Source organism: Polyodon spathula, chromosome 6 (genome assembly GCF_017654505.1).
Source record: "Polyodon spathula isolate WHYD16114869_AA chromosome 6, ASM1765450v1, whole genome shotgun sequence".
In the NCBI taxonomy this organism is placed as follows: Eukaryota; Metazoa; Chordata; class Actinopteri; order Acipenseriformes; family Polyodontidae; genus Polyodon; species Polyodon spathula.
The window spans coordinates 13892068-13915048 of record NC_054539.1 but is presented as its reverse complement, the minus strand read 5'-3'; the positions used below and the strand labels follow the sequence as shown (position 1 = coordinate 13915048).

Sequence of the window (22981 nt, the reverse complement as noted above, 5' to 3'; positions counted from 1 at the left end):
GGCAGGGCAGTCCCTGTTCCTTTAGTCGGAGCATTTACACTGGGAAAAATTAGTTTCACCACAAGGATTTTTCTTAGGTAAAGTGTTCTCTTAGGAGGTGTTCCTATATGCAGAGACTGCTGTAATAGTTTTGAAATTAAGGTTTAGTTGGGATTACTAAAGTAATATATATATATCTATTCTATTCTAATACATGTGATATCACTGCAGGGCTATTCCTCATCACCGCGCTCCAGCAGTGTGTGACGTGAACACCGTCTGGCACAAGTGATTAAAAAGACTCTATGAATGCATTGCAGTTATATAGTTAGTAAGGCTAGGAACACACGAGTAATCTTTAGGAATCCTTTCTAATCACAAATATAATACTAAGCACCAAATTAAATTTAAAGCAGCTACTAAGCACATATCCTATTAGGAACATGCAGTATGTGACATTCTGTTTGTATTGAACAGCTCACATTTCTCTTTCAAAAAATGCCGCAGCACTGCTGTGATGACACAGCATAATTTAGTGTTTTGAAAACAAAAGTAAAAAAAAGAAATTTTCAAAGGTCTGAATGCCCATGAGAATGCACTCATTTTCGAAGCAATTAAATAAGTTAAAGTGGTCCCAAATAGAATTATGCTTTGGGGTTAGCAAAGCAAGCATCTGTATATAGCACTTTAATGTGACACCACTCTAATGTGATTAATCCTTTAGAAGCAACAACGTGAAGGATTAGTGCTGCAACTGTGAAAGGAGTATTGTATTTGCATATCTCTCAGAGGGGAACAATGATCTAACAAAATATATAATCATGCCATTGTAGGTCTGTGTCAGGATAGCAATGTGGCCCAAGATGTTACTGGAATTAGAGACTCAGAAACAGAAGCTGCAGTGAAGTGCTGGTGCACACATTTATTAAACAAAACACAGGAACAAATCAGCTGGCACAAGGGCCAAAATACAAGGTTTAAACAAAACACTGAAACAAACACCAAACAAATATGTACACTTAGGATGAGCAGTCACCTTCACTAATGGTTCTTAAATCATCGTACACAACCAATTACACTCAGGTACAACCAATACACACTTGACAGGTACAAATTTAACCCCATCCCTGCCAACCCTATACTTATGTACAGAAGCAGAAATTGTGCCCTGCCACAAGGTCCTTGAAAACTTATTGCAAGGATGAACTTTCATGTCAACCAAACCAGTGGTTGTAAACAATCAAGCATTTGGTATACAAGGTTTTCTTATTTCTCTTTCTTTATTTTATTTGGATATTTTTATCATTTAAGTACCTCTGTAACAATTTCTACTCTAATAAAACAAGTGTTATGGCAATGCCTACAATGCAATGAGTGTTTCATTGCAGATGGGTTAACCAACAGCAACAAAAAATGAAACAACGCTGATCAAAGTCACAAGTCCACAAAATGTGTTCAGGTTGTGGCCAATTTAGCCTTATCTATTTCAAGAACAATGTTGTGAAGGTTCTTTGGCATATACAATATAGACCAAGGTGACGTAATAACTCCTATAGCAATGGCCAGAAAGTTTTGCATCACCTTGAATTTTAGGATTGAGATAAAATGTAATTGAAAAATGTTATTTAACATCATGTAATCATAGAAACTGCACAATGATATTGCAAAAGTCTACCGGAAGCCATAATAGTAGTACAGTGTTTCATGTTAGATTTTGAAATGTCACATTTTTCTATTTTTTGTCAGTTATACGGTATACAGGAAACTACAAAGCGGTACGTAATTCAACATGTTAACGTAACATTATTCAGCAGGTTTTATTCAACTTTATGTTACATTTGTTAGCTGTATAGGGTGATGCAACATTTTTGGCCATAGCTGTAGAGTGTTTATGATATTATCAATTAAAGTAGTATGTATTTTACAAAAACATGAACATGGAAATTATGCATTGTGATTTACTTTGCAATTTAGAAAAGATGTTACATACGGGAAAGCTCATTAGCGCCACAAAGAAAATAATATTTATTGTGTTATTACCAGATAATATTGCAGTATTTTGCATAATTATTGCATTATCATGATATAGTTTTCATCAGCAATAAAGATATCATAGTGTAGCAGAAGTGAATGCAGTTTTCTATAACGTATATTAGTTTTTGAAAAATTCACTAATACATAATATTGTTACTGCTGTAATTTAAATATTTTCATTCCACCCATTTCATGATCACATAAACTAGGATTAGGGTTTTCAACCTTTCTGTGTATGGACCCCTACAGACAAAAAACTAGAAGCAGGAACCCCCTTATTGCAGGCAAAGTGTGCAGGGGGAGGTGGAGATTGAGTGTTTCACCTATAAATACATTGTACTGGTTTATCATTAACTACAACCATAAAACCCATTTTAAAGCAAAATTAAGAGATTGAATGGGAATACTGTCATGAGTGATGTGAATCACTAAAACTATTTATTGTGAAATAATGCAATATTATCCTATAATAACGCAATATATATAGGAAAATACAAACTTGACCACACTACTATGTCAGGCAATGTACATAATTTTGTTAAATACAGGTGGTAAACTATACTTAACAAACAGGGCAGATCTAGAATACAGTCAAGGCAAGCGGTTTGCACTGCCCGATAATTAAAACAATAACTAAACACAGAATTACAATTTAAAACTAAAGGGCAGTGCGGCTCAATACCTGCACAGAGACGGGGCGCACATAAAAAAACATCGAAAAACCAATACAGCCCGTCTCCAGCACTCTGCTAAAACCCCAATAAAATACTAGTTTAAAATAAAATACTGGATTAAAATATAATACTAGATTAAAATAGAATACTGGTTTAAAAACATATACATGACAAAATGGAGACCAAAAGCACAGGCAGGGAGATAAGTCTAAATTTGGCGGCTCATTCTTTACCATTTTCTTCTTCCTACCACCCGCCGAGTCAGAGAGCCCTGCACCGGACTAGTGGGATAGAACACAGCTGCGGATGTGGTGCCAAAGAAGCAACGGCGCTCAGAGAGGGAGTGGGGTGAGGTCATTCACGTGGTCATCGAGTCGCTACCAGAGAGACCACAGCTGCTGCCAGAGAGCCCTGTGCCACCGAGGGAGAGTACTCCATGCCGCCAAGGAGGGAGCCTGAGAAAGACAACCCCACGCTACAGCTGGCGCCAAAGAGCTCTGCTCCACAACTGCCGTTTGAGAGAGAGTGTCCGGCGCCGCCCAAGAGAAAGTGCCCCACACTGCCAGTGAGAGAATGCTGTGCCAGTGCCAGTGAGAGACTGCACAGCAACACCAGTGAAAGAGTACCTCCTGACACCAGGAAGAGACTGTCCTGTGCTACCAGAGAGAGAGAGAGAGTACTTAGTGCCGCCAGAGCCCCAGAGAGGGAACCCAGCATCACCAGAGCCTGAGAGAGAGCTCCAAGCTACCACAGCCCCAGAGAAGGAGCCCAGCATCGCCAGAGCCTGAGAGAGAGAGACCCATGCTACCAGAGACCCAGAGATAGAGCTCCGCACCACCACAGCCCCAGACAGAGAGAGCCCAGCATCGCCGCCCTAGAGAACTCCACGTGGCTGGAGCCCTGGAGCCCTGTGATGCGGCCCAGCTCCTGAAGTGGTCATCACATTGCGTCACCCACAAATGTGCCGTCACGACCCGTCAGTTGCTCTCCTCTGCCCTGGCATACCATACTGGCTGCCACACCAGGACCAGGTCAGTGCTTCCTAGGCTGGGAAGCATTTGAGTGGGGGGCAGTGTAACGACGGACTGCCTGGGACTTGCACCGGGCAGTGTTTCATACCCACTCGCAAGTCTCAAAGTCAGCAACCATTTGGGCGACACAGTATGTTCCTTACATTGTAAATAAAAACGTACATGATTAAGTATAATTTAATTAAAACACTATTAATAATAAATGAATCATGATTGTAGCAGCAGTTTTTAAGTATTCTGTAAATATTTCGTCTAATAGTTAAAAGTACAATGCTTATGGGGCTGCCAGGGCTAGTTTTCAAAATATATCGACATGGACATATACAAACCAAATGGAATACCTTTTGTGTGTGTTTATTAATAGAGAGAGAGAATATATGCAGGTCTCCAGTCATATGTGGATTTCACGTTCCGCCACCTTCTAGCCAAAATTGTAGAGAGTACTGCCATAGCCTTATGTTTTCACCTACTGTCATTGGTTTGCCCCATTACCGCTGTACTTTATGCGTCCAGGGCAGGTCAAACATCAGACACAAAATCAGAAATTGTGCGTCTCTTCCACCGATTTAAAGCGGGCAGTGTGTGATGCCCGCCAATAAAGATTTTTTTGCGACGCAACCTCCTCCATCGGGATATGATGGTCGCATACTTTCACTCCAGCTACATAACCGCTATGCTACACAGACTCACATCTTAACCCTTTCAACAAACTATGTTACTACAGTGCTCCCTCGGGTATCAGGGGACACACAATATAAGCGTTATATTATAAACGGGGGAGGGGCGCGTCGCGGGGCACAACACACAAAATAAAACAACTCCCTCTCTAAAATGCACATATAGTGAAGCAAAAATGTAACTTTCCATGAATTAACCATGCATAAAGCACCATGTAAGTCAAGTCAGCACTCGGATATCCGTTACCCAGATACACGTCAGTCGCGTTTTACAACCTTGTATTAAGAATACAATATATATATATATATATATATATATATATATATATATATATATATATATATATATATATATATATATAATATACTTACTCTTCACACGCGATTTCCGACTCCGTCGACAGTTCTCTGACACAAAGCCTATATCTTCAGTGTTACAATTTATCTGAATATCCGTCACAGCCCGTGTTATTTGTTAATTGTTTTTAATTCTCTCTAATGCCAAATCAGTCTGTCTTATATTGTGCAGTTACACAACGCTTTCTCCAGTTTTACCTGATGAAAATGCAACCAAAGCAAAGCGAACAAGACAAGCTTAGGGTAATGTAACAGTTAATCATTAAACAGTTCTAGGTACTGTGTTGTATTTTATTTACCTGTGATCTTTAGTTGATTTTGTGCATTTTGATTTGCAAGTGAACTGTGATATTAGGGTCTTATCAAACAATATATTATGCAATTTTAAATACTGACTTGGGAGACTGTTTTAATTCTGGAAACTGTTTTTTTTTTTTAATATCTTTTGGGTTTGCCATTTTGATTTTATTTTGCTGTTTGGTCCTTAATGAGGACATTTTACCTACCGCTACAATACGCATGGGTTTAAAAGTATGTACTATATTACAGTTCACGTGTCGTCTCTCTGGTTTTGGTAAGTGATATTTTCAGAATCATATCATTCTGAATTAAAATACTACTTCTGTTAAAAATATACTACTGTACCAACAAAACCCATACAGTGCCTCTAAATGGAAGCCTACTTATTTTAAAGTCCTTTCAGCTATGTATTTTTGACATTGAATCTTAAATAATCATATCAGTCATGTAATAAATAATGGATGCAAATGAATGATGGTGATTCCACTGTGAGATTAATGGAAACTGATACACAATTTATTACATTTTTATTGCACCCCAATGTGTTAACAGCAGCATTATTTGAATATCAGTTAATGTCTGGTTGAGGAAAAAAAAAAAAAAAAAAAACAGTAATGTCTGTATACAATATTTTGCAGTTAAGTAGCATAACATTTGTATTTTTTAAAAAAAATGTTGTAAACATTTTCATTGTGATTTTATGATGTTTTAAGTCATCTTGAGTCATTTTGGGATAGGACTGCTCCAATTCTGCGTCATTTCATCTAAATCTGGTCTCAACTTGCCAGCCCTACTTAATATATACATTTTTAGTTGTATTGTTGTATTAATCTAAACATGTGTAGTTGGTGGGGCTGACAGTGGAGTTGAAACATTGTCAGTTGATTTGAATTGAATGAGGGAGGCTGCTCAGTGCTGGACTTTAATATTCTCTAAAGCTCAAAACCAGGCAAAGGCATATTAAGGAAAAAAAAAAGATTAAATATATGATATATATATATATATATATATTATATATATATATATATATATATATATTCCTTAGAAGATGTCAGTGTTTATGGGATCGTTAGTGGCAAGCATTGATCTAAGTAGAAGAGAATATTAAAAGGTAAGAATGAAGCATTAGGAAAATGTAGATAATATAACGTTTCCTTTTAAAATCAATCACCAGCACTGTTAAAAAAACTCCCATCACAATGGCCCTAAAAATAGACTGTGGTTAAAAACATAATTGCTTTTTTTTTCTTCTCTCTTTTAAACTGATCATCAATGGAGAGTGCAATTTCATTGAAATTGCAATGATTTGCATGAGTGTATGAATCACGACACTGAAGTGTTTTCTCGTATTCCATGGTAACAAATTGTCAATAATTGCGTTGCAGAAAAGCCTAATAGTTTGTTACATCAAGTAGCTGTTAAAGTGTGACAAAAATAGTTTTTGCTCTGAACGTAATTCTGGTCTGTATTGCATCTGTAAGTGTTTAATTTAAATGAAAGTTGTTGTTTTTTTTTCTTTCTAATGCCTTTTCTTTTGCATGCTTCACCAAACCACAATGATGTGTTTATATATAATATAAAGAGTTTTATCAAACCATAGTGATTGGTCATTTCTTTGTTTTCCTCTTCTTAGGAGGTAAACCAATTATTTCATCCTGTTGTCCACCATATGCGTTAGCTACTTATTTGGAATGCTGTGCAAGTTCCTCAGTTATCTTGGTTGATGCAGAGTGCTGTAAATCATTCCTAGTGAAATTAATCAGGACTGGGTCCTTCAGGATACTCTTCTCAGTGAAAGTACACTGCCTACCAGAACAAAGCGAACGAGTCACTGTGTTCTTCCGTTGCAGGGTACTGATCTCAGGCACTGACATTCTGCTGTTAACCTTGATACGCAGCAACATTTCATCAGGGCTCATCATTTGAAATAAAAAGCAAACCATCATAATCAGATGCAATGTCAGGGGTACAATATTTCAGACACTTTCCAGGGAGACCTCTTATTAGTGTTTTAATTTCACATTTGTGCCATACTGCGAGATGCAATGCACTAAATTAATCAAAAGTATCTGTTTGAAAAATAAAACAAATAAATAACATTTTTTTTTAAATAAGATGCATTGAATTCATAGGTGGTCCCCCTCTAGCTATTTTTCTATAATTTAGCAAATGATGAGGTGTGTTTATTTATTGTACAGTAAGGAGTGGACTTGTATCGTTCTTCATCCAGATCTACAGCTACTGTTTACGTGTATTAGTTTATTTGTTCACCTGGAATTGTTTTAGTCACACTATTATGAGAGTGTGACTGCCACTGTAAAACTTGGTATAATCTCTGCTATTTTAAAGATAAAGAGTGACTACACCCTTTAAAGCAAATTATACCCTTCCTTTTGTGTTGTGCCTGTTACTGCATCAATTAGCAAGAGATTAAAACAACCCATCATAAATCCTGGATCTCACCACTGTACCTCAAACAGATGCACTACCTGTGATCATCTTGAAGAAACTGTTCCTTATAGTCCTACAAGTATACCCTAGAGCATAAAACAGAATATCTATAGATCAACCTATCAATCCAACTATCTAGCTTACATTACGTATATGTTACATGAATAAATGCAGAGATAACACTGCATACTGTAGTTGCCTCTTCACAATGCTAGTTAAACAGTATAATGAAGCATTCCTTTGAATAGTTTGGGACAGGTTGTATTTATTAGAAGATGTTGTCTAATTTGAGGCTAACAGGGACAGTGCTATGTTGCAAAATATTATTTTGATAATGTCCAGGCTGGAAATAATGTTTGACTTAACTACACTCGGTGAAACATCAGACATGTGGATTGCAATATTTTGATTAAAAATCCAACAACGTGCTGTGGAACAGCAAACTTAATTTTCATACAGTTAAAAAGAAGCAATTGAAAAAAAGTAGATCATTCATCTACGTTTACATAAAAATAAGACTGGAAAGCTTTACTCCAGTCGCAAGTTGGTCATGATGGTTTGAGCCCACAGAAATGCATAACATACTGTGACAAGCAATAAATTCAATTGCCCAAATCACAGAAAGCTTCAATACTGGACAAGACACATCCATTTACACATTGTAGGCTTTTGGTTTATTATTCCACATTACTCTCTCACAGGTAAATTGCTGAACAGAATATACAAGAATGTGACAGCATGAAGTAATCTTTAATGGATGTTTATATTCTTACCAGAATCAACAGCCTGATTGTGATGTGGCTGCCATGACAGGTCAAAGGTCATTCTCAAGTTCACCAACACAATAAGCACGCAGGGCTTATATAACCCTGAAAATATTACCTGAAAATGTTTCTGAGCTTTGAGACTTGACACTTTGGGAACGGCAGCTTTGTAAGATAACATGGCACAAAAAGTACTCAAACTTGATTGAGAGAATCAAAGACCACAGTTGTTTACAGAGTACGAAACAAGTAACTAAGCGTAAGATCTTTTTTAATCTGGAAACAAAGTCACATGACCCCAATATGGCAGCCATTTCAGGTCATAGGTCAAATGAAGGCTGCCGTTAGATTTTGCATGAGGAGTTAACACGAAATAAGAATTGCAAGCTGAAATATTCACTGAGATATTTAGGTTATGGAAGTTACTGCTAATCAGCTCTTCTGCTTTCTACAAAATACAAAGGGCAGCAGCTTCGAGGTGGTTAATATGCTACTTAATACTAAACTCTAAATTAACTTTGCAAACCTCAAATATGTTTTGAGATTATTGTGAGTATTATAAAGCTGATTTTATATATGGAGTTACATAAGGCCTTTTCTAGTTTTCCTGAATAAACCCTAAACATTACATTTGGTGTAATTACATATGGAGTGAGGACCTTATAAAGTACTACGGGAACTAAAACTTTGACTTCATACTTTACATGATGTTGTCAGGTATTTATTTTGTTGTATTTTTTGTACCCTTTTTTATTTTTAGAGTGGTTTTCAGGGGCTGCAATCCCCATAGCGTCAAGTCATAAAAATTAAATATTATAGTTCTGCACTCTATGTGTTTAACTCAACAGTACAATTTAGTTATGTATTTCTGTCAGATTTGGATAGATATATTAGCTTCTGGCACTTTTCCAGCAGTGGTAAAATTCAAAAATCCATTGCAGTAACAACAGTAACTAATGAGGTTGTTTTTCTGTTTTGCAAGGCAAGCAGATCTGCTGACTTCTAAAGTTACCTTCCTGATTTCAGTGCAATAATGAAACTTAAGCACTTTGGACAAGTCAGTGAAATAAAACAGTTCCCAGTAATCCCATTACAAAATAAAACTTCTAGTACTGCCTGAGTTATCAGCACTACTGTAGTGATTTCCTTTTTTTTTTTTTTTTTTTAAGTGGGGGTGAGGGTCTTGTGTTAGGAAGCTCATGGGGTGAGTAATAGGGAGGTAAAAGCATTGTCTACAGAGTACTTCCATATCCAGACACAGCACCTCCCAGCTTATCTGCCTATTCTTTTTGTGTGTCATTCAGTGACTATAGATGACTCATTTTTAACTTTATTCCCACTGAATTTTGACAATGAAAAATGAATTAAGCAGCTGCTGTCCTTGTAGTCTTTGCTATGTTGTTAAGACAATCAAGAAACTTGAAATTCACACAGGGGAACATAAAAGTGCCATTAGAAATATGAACATAAAAATCACCAGTAGCAGGACACTTTAATGAACAACACACTGTTGTACTCCCAGGTGATGTGTGTTGAGCTTGTGGATACCCCATAATATGTTATGAATACATAATTTTATTTGTAGTGACATATTATCCAAATAGCTGCAATTAATTGCTTTACTTAATATGATTGTACTGCTGCTACTAATAGATCAATTAACATTAATAATAACTGAATAATCTGAGTTAATTGTATTCAATGCTGCAGCTATGGCTTGGTATGTGACACACTGAAGAAGGCCTATGGCTGCAATATGTTTGCTTTAATCTGGAATTGTCCCTCTTGTAAATAAATTGATTAACACCAATTGAAGCCTTTTAATATTTAACGATGTTTACCTCACAAGTACATGGATTTATAGGTGTAAAATATAAGCAGGATAAAAATCATGGCATCTTCGAAACAACGTTCCAATACTGGTATATGAATCATTTAGTTATATTATTGATAGATCAGGTTAAGTTTCAAAATATGGTTGCTTCAGACTTTGCAACCTTTCAGTTTTGATGTAGCAAAAGCATCTGAAGATGTTTACAGGAATTGTTAGGTTGTTTTATTTCTAGCTTTAGATACAGTTGAACAAACATGTTACCTTATTTAAATTGTTGTCACTTTTCATCTGTTTAGTTTTGCTGACACCTGGTGGCATCATCTGTAAATAATATCAGGTTATATGAGTCATAACTCTTCTTAAATGTACTTTATATGAATATTCACAGAAGGTATTGACACTTTAAAATCTTTATATGCACGTATTACTACAAGGCTGTATAAATATGACCAAACAACACTACCTTTCACCTTCAACTGCAGGAACATTTTGGGCATGATACCATCCCCATACAAATTATCTACAAATCCCATCTGCATATTATTGACATTTTTATTGGTATATAAAAGTATTTGAAACAAACATGTCATGTGTTTATGACTACACTATACAGAGCTATCTCAGACTTACTTCTGAGGGAGCCTCCTGCATAATGTTTTGTAAGTGTGCTTGGTCACTGTGGCAAAGTGGCTTGCAGTGTGCAGATGTAGAGGTGGTGCAGTTATTATAAAAACAGGAGAAATATACAGTTCACAGTCCAGACAAGCGCTTTAATTCTTGTGGGCACAGTTTGACACCATTAAATAATACTGCTGGCAACTACACAACAATGTGTATTTGCACAGCTCAATAATAAGGGTCAGTTCCGGAACAATAATAAATGCAGGCATAACCCCACCTCCTTTTCACAGTGCTTTTGTGCTGGTGGTGAATACACAGTTCCATTGGCCGATGTGCTAATTTGTACTCTGGGTTTTAATGCTGGCTTCATAGCAATGGCTCCTGGTGTTAGCCGTCTAATAATTATAAAACAAACACTATTAGTACAATAAACAAACAAGGCACAAAAACACTCACGGTTACTTTTCTTTAGTCCGTCCTTTACAGGTCTATTCTCAACAATAACAAAGGAACAGATCGCTCAGCCACACACCCTGATATACCTTCAGTCATGCCCCCTTTGGTAGTGAGTGCGATTATGTCTCCTCCAATCCATGACTGACACATCGCCTACCGCAGTAAGGCGCTGACTTCTAGTATTGTGACTTCGCCCCCTTTTAGGATGGCCAACTTCCAACTGACCCTGAAATAACTGTTAAACCATCCAGTCCGGGGCACACGGTTCCTGTTATACCGTAGGTATCACAGGTCGGGAGGGAAATTGTTGATTCGGATATATTCGCTCTCTGTCACAGTCACCCACCAGTAGCTTTACAGTACCAAATACCCTAGAGAAAGCAGTAGTACAGTTGTAAAGGTATAACAATAAACATAACATAGAAACTTTGAAATTGAAATGTTTTAATAGTAAACAAAAACATTTAATGTGTTGTAATGTATACAAAACAGATATAAAACACCAGTAAAAAGTACCATGGATATAAACTTCCACACAACAGATACAAAATGCTTTAACAGGATCATGTTTTACAAACAATTTAGAACAATAATAGAATTTTGAACCACAAGTGGCTTACAGAGGAAAAACAAGACAAGACCCTCACCCCCACTTAAAAAAAAAAAAAAAAAAGAAAAAAAAGAAAATCAAAACCACCAAATCAATTAAATATAATTATTTGGCAATGTCCCCCATCTCTACAAATATACAGTTCAATGTTAAGGAAAATGTGATCAATGTTAGTATTTATTGCTTAAACATGTATGTAACCTCATTACTTATCACTTATTCAATTTCCAGTGTTCTGAACAACTGCAATTTGAAATAATCCAGATCTCAGGCAAGTCAGGGTGCAGCAGTTAAGAGTTATGACAAAAGAGCGACTGTGGTGGTTTTGGCCAGCATGGTTTAGGGAATTATTTTGGAGGACAGTACAGTGGATTTGCTGTCCCATAATGTACTACCACTGTTGCTGCTAGTATTAAACACTGCATGCTGTTCTTTTGCCCCAACGTCACAACCTCAAAATAGATTAAATAACGAAATTCTGCAGCACTTGTTGTCTTGACTCACTAAATGTACACCAAGACTTGCAAGTCATGTACTAGATTATTGGGACACCACACTGGAGCCTGATCAACCGATTTTAAAAGCTTTGTGGCAGCAAGACATCCGACAAAGATAAACTGCAGCCCAATATATTTAACCTTTTGTTACAATTCGCCCAGTATACATGGTAATCAATTCAGAACACACATTTTCTTAGTTTTTGCTAGTTTATCCTATGCTGTTTGAAATGAAAATCATAGTCAGTGTTACCAAACTATTAAAATCCAAGTGCAACAAATACTATCATTATGCATTGTTTAATCATTAATCATTGTTCATGATTTTATATTTGTTTCAGAAAAAAGGCAACATTTAAGCAAAAGCTTAATAACTCTACCCCGTAGTGCCTACAACAACTGCTATTATTCCTCATGAGCTGGAGGATAGTATATCGGCATTGACTCCTCACAGACAGAAAAGTCAGAGTGCACAGCTGATTCAAAGGCAAAGTCATCAGTACTGTTAAACAGCTGCTCTTCGTATTCCACACAGTCTATCAGTTGATATTCTTTGTCAAAGCAGATTTCAATTTGACCCAGAGTTTGTACTTCCTCTCCCTGGAGATAAAATAAGATATTTAGAATACCCAGTGTGCCTGACTATTCTTCCATTCTTTAAAAAAAAAAAAAATTCAGAGCAACAATGTCATGTACAAGGGGTGCTATTCACACAACTGTAAGTCCTAAATTCTAAGTTGTCAATTAATATATGTGTGCAACCTTCATACCACAGAAGATTAAACAGGCAACAATAAGGCTAGGTTCTTGTAGCTGAAGTAAATATTATTTAGTGGGGGTGTTTGTTTGCTTTCAAGTAATTCTTCCTACTAACTATTGTCTGTGTTATCTTTTCTGCAATTTAAAATGATTTCCAAGTATAATGCATGTCATGTTTCAGTCAAATAAATGGTCAAAAGACTTTGTACCGACAGAAGAACTGAATTAAAAACAAAAGTGAAGTACTGGTCCCTTACAGAGCTGCTTTGGTTTGTTGGTTTGGAATCATTGCGCTTGTACACTTCTCTATATAAACGGAAGAACTTCCCTAAATTACTTTACAAAAACACAAACCAAAGACATTTGTAATACAAGATATGCTACAAAAAGTTACCTGTGAAGGAGAAACACACTGGATCTTTGGTTTTACGTTGTAAAAACTGCCAATAGCATTCCTGATATCGTCCAGCTGAAATATAAAATACAAAAGTCAGCTTCTGAAACAAACATAACAGCGTGCAGTAGAAATACATTAAGCATAACATAATTTAAAAGATTACTCACTCTGTAGTATTTTGAAGATGGTACAATGTTAAACTTCTTAAGAATACTGAAAATTAATAAAAGAATAAAAGAAAATTCAAACAATTTTCTAAAATGTTATTTACAGTAACTTGTTTAAGTTATCTAGCTGTTTATAACTAGCATACCAACATGTTAACACATGTATTTCATTGTTAATGGTCAGTTATAGTGACTTGTTTTAAGTCACTTCTTGTGCACGCAGCATATCTCCGTTCAGGACTGTTGCAAATGATAAGCATTCAGCAGCACCACTGGCCATTCCAGGTTTTTCTCTGATCAGCTAGTAATCCAAATCCAATATTTGTTCCATTCTTGCATCTATGTACTGGAACAACAGCAAATCCTTACCTATCAAGGTCTACTTTTTTGTAAAGATCCAGTGCTTTCGCAAAGTATTTATTCTCAGAGTTTAATGATTCTGTGACAGCAGCACAGGTCCCATGCTTTTCCCATTCATGCTTCCTGGAAGAAAAAAAATGTGACAATGTAATGAAACACCAGACACGTTCGTGTCACTTTAACAATTGCAACAATGGAAGCCTAACTAAATAAGGTATAATTTGAGGTGATGTACCAGAACTGATTACTTCCTGGATGCAACACATCAGGCCACCAGTTCTCCATTTCAGGTAATAGATCCTGTGAGAAAACATGTGTACATCATTTGAGAAAAAATGGGAAATAGACAACCGCTAGAAACAACAACTTGCATTTAAAACCATTAAAAGTTATATTGCTAAACTCAGTAATACAAGTATACGGTATAGCAGATTTCAGTTAACACCATGAAGCAAGTCCAAAAAGTTCCCAAACAAACACTGGTGACTGCTGTATAAATGTTTATGTGCCTTACACAAAGGTATACACTTGGCATGGTAACTTTTTTAAATCATCCACTAGGTCACCTAACAATCTCTGGTAGGTCAGTGAAACTCTATCAAGCAAAATTCAGCATTTGATCATCCAGCAATACTAATTAAGTAATCTTTATTTTTTATCACGTGGTGACAATCAGACTGTGTTTGATGCAAATAGATGTGACAATTACAATTCATATTAAAGCTGGCAGATACCTTGATGTCATTCACATTGAAGTGCCAGGACTTATTGCAGCTTTGTCCTTTATCAGGCCTGTCAAAATATAGGAAAGCTTTTAAACTTATAAAAGCAGTTGCAATTGACACATAGCAACAGGGGATTCTGGTGGTTAGTAATACTGTATGCTACAAATGCCACAATTGTCAATGTTGACACTTTGAAAGCCTAACTTGTGTTCAATAGTGTATAACAGTTTATATAATAATTCTTTCAAATTATATTGCAAAGTAAATATAGTACATTTATTATACTTTACTAAGTTTGGAAATAGTTGAGCTTGCAATACACATACATAATGTATAAAGCCTTGCAATGTATTGCATTTTTTTTTTTTACACCACATTTACTCCTATATTGAAAACACAGGGTTCTGCACACATGCAGTAGACTAATAATGTTATCATATGAATAACAATATAAATTGGGTACTTATTTTTGCGTCTCAGTGGTGTAATTTGATTCAGCCAAACCCTAAATAGATTTTCATAAATATTACAAAATACCATTAAGGCATGTATAGTACAAACTGCTTCTTGCAAATTCATACCTGTTCTTAAATCACTTGAGAATATATATATATATATATATATATATATATTATATATATATATATATATATATATATATATATACACACACACACACATATATATATACACATACACACACACACACCACCCACTCGATATATCACGGGTGTTGGGGTCCAATATAAATCTGCTATATATCAAGGGCCGCGATATCGTGAGAGACCCATAGAAAAACAAATAGGCTAACAAATAAATGCTGTACAACCACTCCCTCATTTTATCGGGTGCGTCAGGGTCCAGTATAAATCCTCTACACAACCTGCTTTTTCTCATTTTTTTGTATAATAAGCAGCGCGCTGTTTTCATTTGTACAGCAGAGGGTAATTGCTTCTCATCAACTTCAGTCTCTAATTAATTTCATGAGTCTTCCTCGCCTTTCTCAAATGCACAAACCCGCTGCATTGAAATAATCCATTCCCAACAACAACACAGTAGGCTTGTTGCTAGGGAGGTGACATCACTGCCTTGTGCTTTTGCTGGTGCATTGCTGCCACACGTGAACACCTCGATGGCTAAAATACAAACCGCTTCAGCAAGTAGATATTTAATTTGCTTTGTGTTACTGTGCAATACGTGTGTATATGATAACAGTACCATATTAATGCTTTGTTTTTATTTTTTTTGTACATTGTTGTTTGTGATATGCAGTATGAAATAAAACAAACAGTAATTCTAAGTGGCTATGCATATTGCAGTTAAGGCATACGCAGTTAGTGTGTAAACATGGGGAGCCAACTCCAGGAGCGTGATATATCCGAATCCACAGTATGAAGAGGGGTGATATAACGAGGGGTGGGTGTATGTGTATATATATAATTTAAACACCACTACACAAGGGGGTGATTTCAAGTAAACAATCAGTAATTAAATGAGACTCGCACGTATAAATTACTGCTTGATTACTTACTGGAGATTACTCTATAGGTTTTCAACAAAGATAGTTCAGTAGTGATAAAAGTCCAAGACTTGTGGAAATACATTTTAAATATAGGTATCAACAGTGGTAATGAGAAAGTGTAATCAAATATACACTAGGTTAAAAGCTGATGCGGGTGCAGGGACCATGAAGGTCTCTGCCTTTAAATACACCTCAACACAAACAGTAGTTTTCTTGCTTATTGTGATGTGACTATTATTCTGGGTCCTATTGAAGTGCTGGTATTACCGTTTGTGTGATCAAAACAAGGCTCAAAGTGTTCTGTAACATCAATACTGTACTACGTGTTAAGAAAACTCTTACCAGAGCCCATGTAAAGTCCAGTAGTTAAACTTATCTGCAGTTTGGCAACTAACTTCTTCCATCTTGGAAAAAATTAAATAATTTATTAGAACACCACAAGGAACAAAATTACTGACACAAGTCACCCAACCCAACCCTGTAAGATTATTGTGTATGGTTTTTATTTTTTATAATTTGTTAGGTGGGCTCACAAATTCTACTGACAGGACTCAACCTTAAATAGACGGGGCGATCATCAAACAATATAGTCCATTTGTTGCTGTGGTATGGTTTACGGTTTCACTTCCTATATAAAGAACAATTAAGCAATTGAACCCAAAGAGGAGCACTAGTTTTGGTTGCTCCAGCAATTAGTCACAAAACACACTTACCGTACACAAAGTCTTAGGCCAGTGGTGAGTCAAAATCAGCTTTGTCCACTGATTTTCATGTCTACAAAAAAAAAAAAAAAAAGGATTATTCTTAGAAAGCGAATTTTACAGTAGAAGAAATGCAAGAAGAATTCACAGAGTTCACAATACATACATGTTGTAGTGCACAATAATATTGGAGAATATATGATGGCTGTTTTTACAGTTTAGGCTAAATAGCAATCTGTTAACCATAACTCCTTAGTTACATCTCAGGAGCGGCTGTTTATGAAACATTACAGTAAAGAACTTACTTCTGAAACGACGGGTAAGAACTAACCAAGACAACAAGGCCAAGACACAGTAATGTCACCACGTTTAAGGATGCCATTTTAGTCCAAATAGAGATTTCCTGTACAGTTAACAAATTAAAAAAAAAAGAATACAAGAGAGTTAAATTACAGGTTATTTGCTTATTTACTCAGTAACCTTTAAAATACAAAAAAATACACTTTAAACACTTCTTCATTTTTTATAAAGTGATAATAAAATGAAGAATAATGTTACTGTCAGGCAGGCATACATACCACACATATTTAGGGAAGTTATTTTAACACTACATACCATGTGATACACTGTTTTTCAGGGTTTTTGCCAGTGTACTCAGATAAGTCAGAAACCACATGCCTACCATGGTTCTGGTTTTGCAGAGACTTATCACTGTACTGTATCTTGTGGAGTAAACTGCCCTTTAACGTGTTACATTTGCAGTTGTACAGTATATTAAATAAAACTGCATCAGATTGTGATGTTCTGCAGAATGAATACCTTTCTGTGCAAATATAACCTTAGGCACCCATTGAATACAATATAAACATGATTGTGAAAATGATACAGAGACACAAATATTGTTACCTCGAACAAAATGTTACATACAGAACATAGGAAAAGCTGAAATGTATACAAAATATTATGTTCCTGCAGATCTAAAATATGCATATACATGCATGTGAGTTTTATTTTTATTATAAAAGTTTAATACATTGTCTGAATAATATTCAAAATTACAAACATTTTAAAAGTAACCGAGTTGAAGGGAACGGCACAGTATTTTATTTTTGAATACCAAACATTACCTTACTTTAATTTGTAGTTATTTCGACTCAAACCAAAAGTCTACCAAGCTCAATGCTTATGGAGGTTAATTACTTTCCAACTTAAGCCGGGTACTTACCTTACTTAGTTTTTTTTTTTTTTTTGCCGAGGCTGTCTGCAGTTATGAAAGTGAGAAAAAAAAAAAAAAAAAATCTCACTTTTCTCAAATCTTTTTTTGCTCTCAAATGCGTTTTAGTTTTATCGACTCTGCGAGTTCTTTCGAGCGCTAAAGATTCAGTCAGCTGACAGGGACGTTCCTAATTACTTTATCATTTCAGTTGTCAAATTCTATACACAAATAAGCTTACTTGATTTGAAAAACTTAACGATACAAGCACATTCTTACACTACTTGGTTTGAATGCGTAGAATACAACAATGTATGTTATATGAAAGCTGAACATTAACTTCAGTAAAAACAACGGCAAGTTTTTAATGAGACGAAATAGTGCAGCCTACTTCACTAAAGTAAAAACGGGCTTCTGTTATTTTGAAAAACACATTCTTCAGATTATAACTACTGCTTAACAGTAACAACTTTTTCGGGTTGGTGTTGAATTTAAACGCATTAAGCCCTTCACCCTGCAAGAACATTACCCAGTTACTTCCCCTATTCAAAAACAAATGTATAATAATACTGGTCTGGTTCTCTCTTGTATTTTGAAATAACTAATTTAATTAATATAATACAAACAAATTAAAGTAACACTTAATTATCCTAAATGTATTTTTTTTTTATGTTATCTTAATTTCCACAGACGGCTTCTGTATCAGTCATACTGTAACGTTATTAATACAGTGCGGACTATGGGTCAAACCAATGTGTAGGGTGCGGTTATTGCATTTATTTATTTATTTTAAATCAATGTCAGTCTTCTGAAGTCCTCTGAATGCCTTTCCGTTTTTTGTTATATTTTAAACCGTTAAAATGCAAAATCATAACAAAACACAGAATAATGGTGTGTATACACTGAGCAAAGAGAGTAGCAAAAATATATATCAAAGTGTGGGTTGTCACGCGCCCCCTCTGTCCTATGAGTTGGGCGCAGAGGTACAAGCTTTTTTTTTTAACATTTATTTTTATTTATTTATTTTTTGCGGTTGCTTTTAATTATTATTTTTTTCTGCTCAAACTACTACTTTGTATATGATATAGAATACGTGACTGTAAACATCTAACACTAGTACGTATACAATACCCCCGGCACCTTCTGTACAAATTAAGCACTGGGTACTTGTCACAAAATCTTGGTCCGGGTGCTGTCTATGTTTCACATTCATCCAGAAAACGTTTATTTTTTATGCAAGAAAAAAAAAAAGAACTACCACTTTCACAATCACTCGACTAGTTTGCTGAAACGACTGATATATAACAATTACAAAACGGGCACAATCATGTAAACCCTAAACTAAGTCGCCCTAGTACAGCCTTGGTACGATAAGGTGTTTTTCAATTGACGATACTTCTAGCGAGTAAAACAAAAAAAAAATTGGGACATATTGCTCACCTTATAAACACACCATGTTTTATATTCACATGTATAAAACCGTTCAAACCAAAAATAATAATAAGTTAGATACTGCACCTGAGTATTTTCACTTTACCAGATTTTAACCAGTTGTTCACTTGAGTTTGCTGTTACGCGACCTGGTTGTGGTGGATGTCAGGTACCAGCATATACTCGTTCTTATCTTGTTTTGAAAGAAAAAGAGAGAGACCGCGATTAGCCTATTGGTGGAATTTGTACCCCCATTGCAATACATTTGATTTGTTTTAGTTATTAAAACGAAAAGCTCACTCGCTTGCACTTGCTGAGTTATGGTGCTGCTGTCTTATGTGCGCATGTGAAAGTTTCAATGTTCTCACTCATTTTCTGTAAATCCCTTGACTGTTCTTGTGAACTGCATTTACCATAACATGGCTTTCAACATCCTACCAGAACAAGGAGCCTGCGCCTAACTGAGTCACGTGAAGGAAACAAATTGCACACGATCACGTGATACATCTCACAATGTATTGCATAGGATAAATATCTGTAAATATGATAAATTCAATTTAAAAAGATGAAAACGACCGAAAACAGTATGACGTGACAGATTTGAATGGGCATTTTCCTTCTTTGTAAGCGGAAGTTGTTTTTAAGTTGTTTAGGCATACGAGCAAGCGCAGTGCGCTGCTTCACTTCTTGCCCACATACTTGAAAATAACACTACACCCAAATTGTCACCTGTTTTTACCAGCCAGTAAAACTCCAAGACAGATTGTCTGATTTTCAGAAGGGGCAAAGTGAAAAATAGGTCGCAAAACACATCTGGGTGACTGAGGGCCAATAATGTATCTCTTCATCTGTTCCAGCTATCTGTTCAACTTCACCAAACGGGCGTACCCACTTTTTTATTTACTACACCACTGCATTTGGGGCTATACTCCGATATGTGTATAGTGTCAATGTTTCGCTATGTCTTCCAAACCTTCAGTATTGGGATAGTGGAATCTGATGCAAATTAAGTTCCTGTTATAATAATAATAATAATAATAATAATAATAATAATAATAATAATAATAATAATAATAATAATAGGCGATCCCACGCACTTCAAGCGAGCACCCAAAGCACTATTCACATAGGAGCGATTGGAGCAAACGATCCGTTCCAGGTGTTGTGCAAATAGTGTAATCGGAAGAAAAGTATACCACTTTTGTTCCAACACATGCGCAATGCTGCGAATTCATCGGCCCTGGTACAGTTCTATTCTTTTTGCCCTATGTGCATGCTAACCTGTCTGGGGGCGGATCGTTTGTAACCACACCAGCCCAGGGCTCACAAGGCACGTATGATCATACAGATATTTGTATAAACACTAATCTTCATACACTGTGAATTTTCTCCTAGCTCTGCAAAACAGATCTATTCAACTGAGTCATTTGGTAATAATTTTGAAGTTAATAGTAGTTCCAGTCCTTAATTTGGCATTTTGTATTATTATTTTAAATGTTTTTTTAAGCATACCGATTTTAAAGCAAAGCAAGCAGATTGTACATGGATACATGTATGCTGTTTGTTTAAGTCTGGTTTGGTACAGCTATCCAAAAATAAAGTGCTGCATTAAAATCAGTTGGGCATTCGATGTGAGCTGAGCTCGTTTGAAATTTTGTGAGAATTATAAAACGATCTCGGTCCGGTAGCAGAGGGCAAAAGAGCGGGCTCGTTGGTAGTCGTGGTTTTAGAGCTGTTAACGTCATCTCCTGTCACCGCACCCGATCTCACTGACACAGGGCAGGATCTGCAACGACAGTATATCACACAACAATGCCCGTTGCACCGTAATAAAGTAAACAGTCACAAAGTGTTTGAACTAATATAGTTGAATGATCTAATCTCTCTCTCTCTCTCTCTCTCTCTCTCTCTCTCTCTCTCTCCAGAAACCTGCTGAACTTTGATGCGAACAAACAGTACAGAACCTCTTTAGAAAACGTGTGTGTGTGCAAAAAATAACTTACTCGAGTGGTTCAAGTTTAGCTGAATGATTCATATACTCATTGTTTTCATTCCAGCTGTTATTTAGCCAACTGAAATTAATTGCTGACTTCTATATATATTGCATAATAATGCAATGTCAGCATTTAACGCAATTTCAGAAAATTGCAACTAGTATGAAAATCATTTTGTAATCAACACTACACCCGTCCAAAAAAGGGAACATGTTATTCCTCAAATTTCAAAATATGCATGCATACACATTAAAAATAAGAACATATACTATATTTAGGGTTTCTACGTTTTAACTTCTAGTATTTTAAAGGATAACAAAAGTAAAATAATAAAAAAATAAATAAAAAAAAGAAAGACATTTTTCTTATATAAATCGTTTTTTTTAAATTTTTTTACAAGCTTTTCTTAGATAGTATGACATGTTTGTTATTCAGCATAGGGTGAAAAGGAAAATCAATCTGTTTAAAGGAAAATCTGGATTTTAAGGAAGTACTGCATTGTATGATGCTATGGCAGAGCTGTTAACCCTTAAATCCTCTAATATATAACGAAGAACATCTAAATATTACACACTTAAATCTTAAAACATCACTGATGTACTGATTTCAGTAAATAAAAACCTGCAATGCCCTACATTTTGGGTAATTGGTTTCTATATGAGACATTCTATAAAGTTAGTTCTATAAATCCATATTTATTGAAAGTGATTGAGGCATTAGGCTTGATTTAGTGGTGGGCATAATTGTCACCTTTACATATAATTGATTTTTATAAGTGAAAAACAAACATTAGTGCTGTTTCTGTCCATAAAAATACACTGCTTTAATGCAGTTTTTTTAAAAACTATAACTACTGCAAGACACTCACACAGAAAACACTGTTGTATCTTGTCTTTCAGAAATATGCATAGTCTTCTAGTGAAAGAGAAGATGACCGCCAACAGTACTTTTAGGATATGCCTGCTTTGTCAGGTATTTGCAGAGCATTTTATATCAAAGCTGCCGATAGGCCCCTCCGTGCAGTGACCTCCTCGGTTTCACCTCTCGAGGTAATAAATAATCACTGCATGGAGACTTCAGTCTCTTTTGATGTGATGCGACCTCGCAAGGTTGGCTGTCATCTTCTTTCAGGGAACCAGTTAATTGAAGGTGACCGCCAATAATACATTTGGGAAAGTGTATCAAAGCCGTTGCGAGAGAGATTGAGTGGACAACATATGAAGGACATCTCGCTACCGCCATCTAGTGTGCGTGGTGTGAACATGCAACTTCAAGGACCATGGGGCCTATTGAAGGCATAAAGAGATTTATGACATTAAGTCAGTAGAACCTGGTAAATGTAGCTCAGCTAGCCGCAGAACAAATAACAGTCAAGGAGGCACCTCTAAAGAGGGCCCATGACATAGCCAGACCTCTGGTAGAATGCG

General features: G+C 35.9%; 1 protein-coding gene across 1 annotated transcript; it reads right to left on the bottom strand.

Moving 5' to 3' along the window:
* Positions 1 to 11605: 11605 nt before the first annotated feature.
* On the bottom strand, positions 11606 to 20133 carry rnaset2 (ribonuclease T2). Its single transcript, XM_041252146.1, has 11 exons — positions 19861 to 20133; positions 19648 to 19753; positions 17222 to 17319; positions 16929 to 16989; positions 16558 to 16619; positions 14703 to 14760; positions 14204 to 14268; positions 13978 to 14091; positions 13609 to 13654; positions 13439 to 13513; positions 11606 to 12885 (listed from the first exon to the last, which is right to left on the bottom strand). The coding sequence occupies exons 3-11, from the start codon at positions 17296 to 17298 to the stop codon at positions 12691 to 12693; spliced, it is 753 nt and encodes a 250-aa protein (XP_041108080.1). The 5' UTR covers positions 17299 to 17319; positions 19648 to 19753; positions 19861 to 20133; the 3' UTR covers positions 11606 to 12690.
* Between the last annotated feature and the right edge of the window lie 2848 nt (positions 20134 to 22981).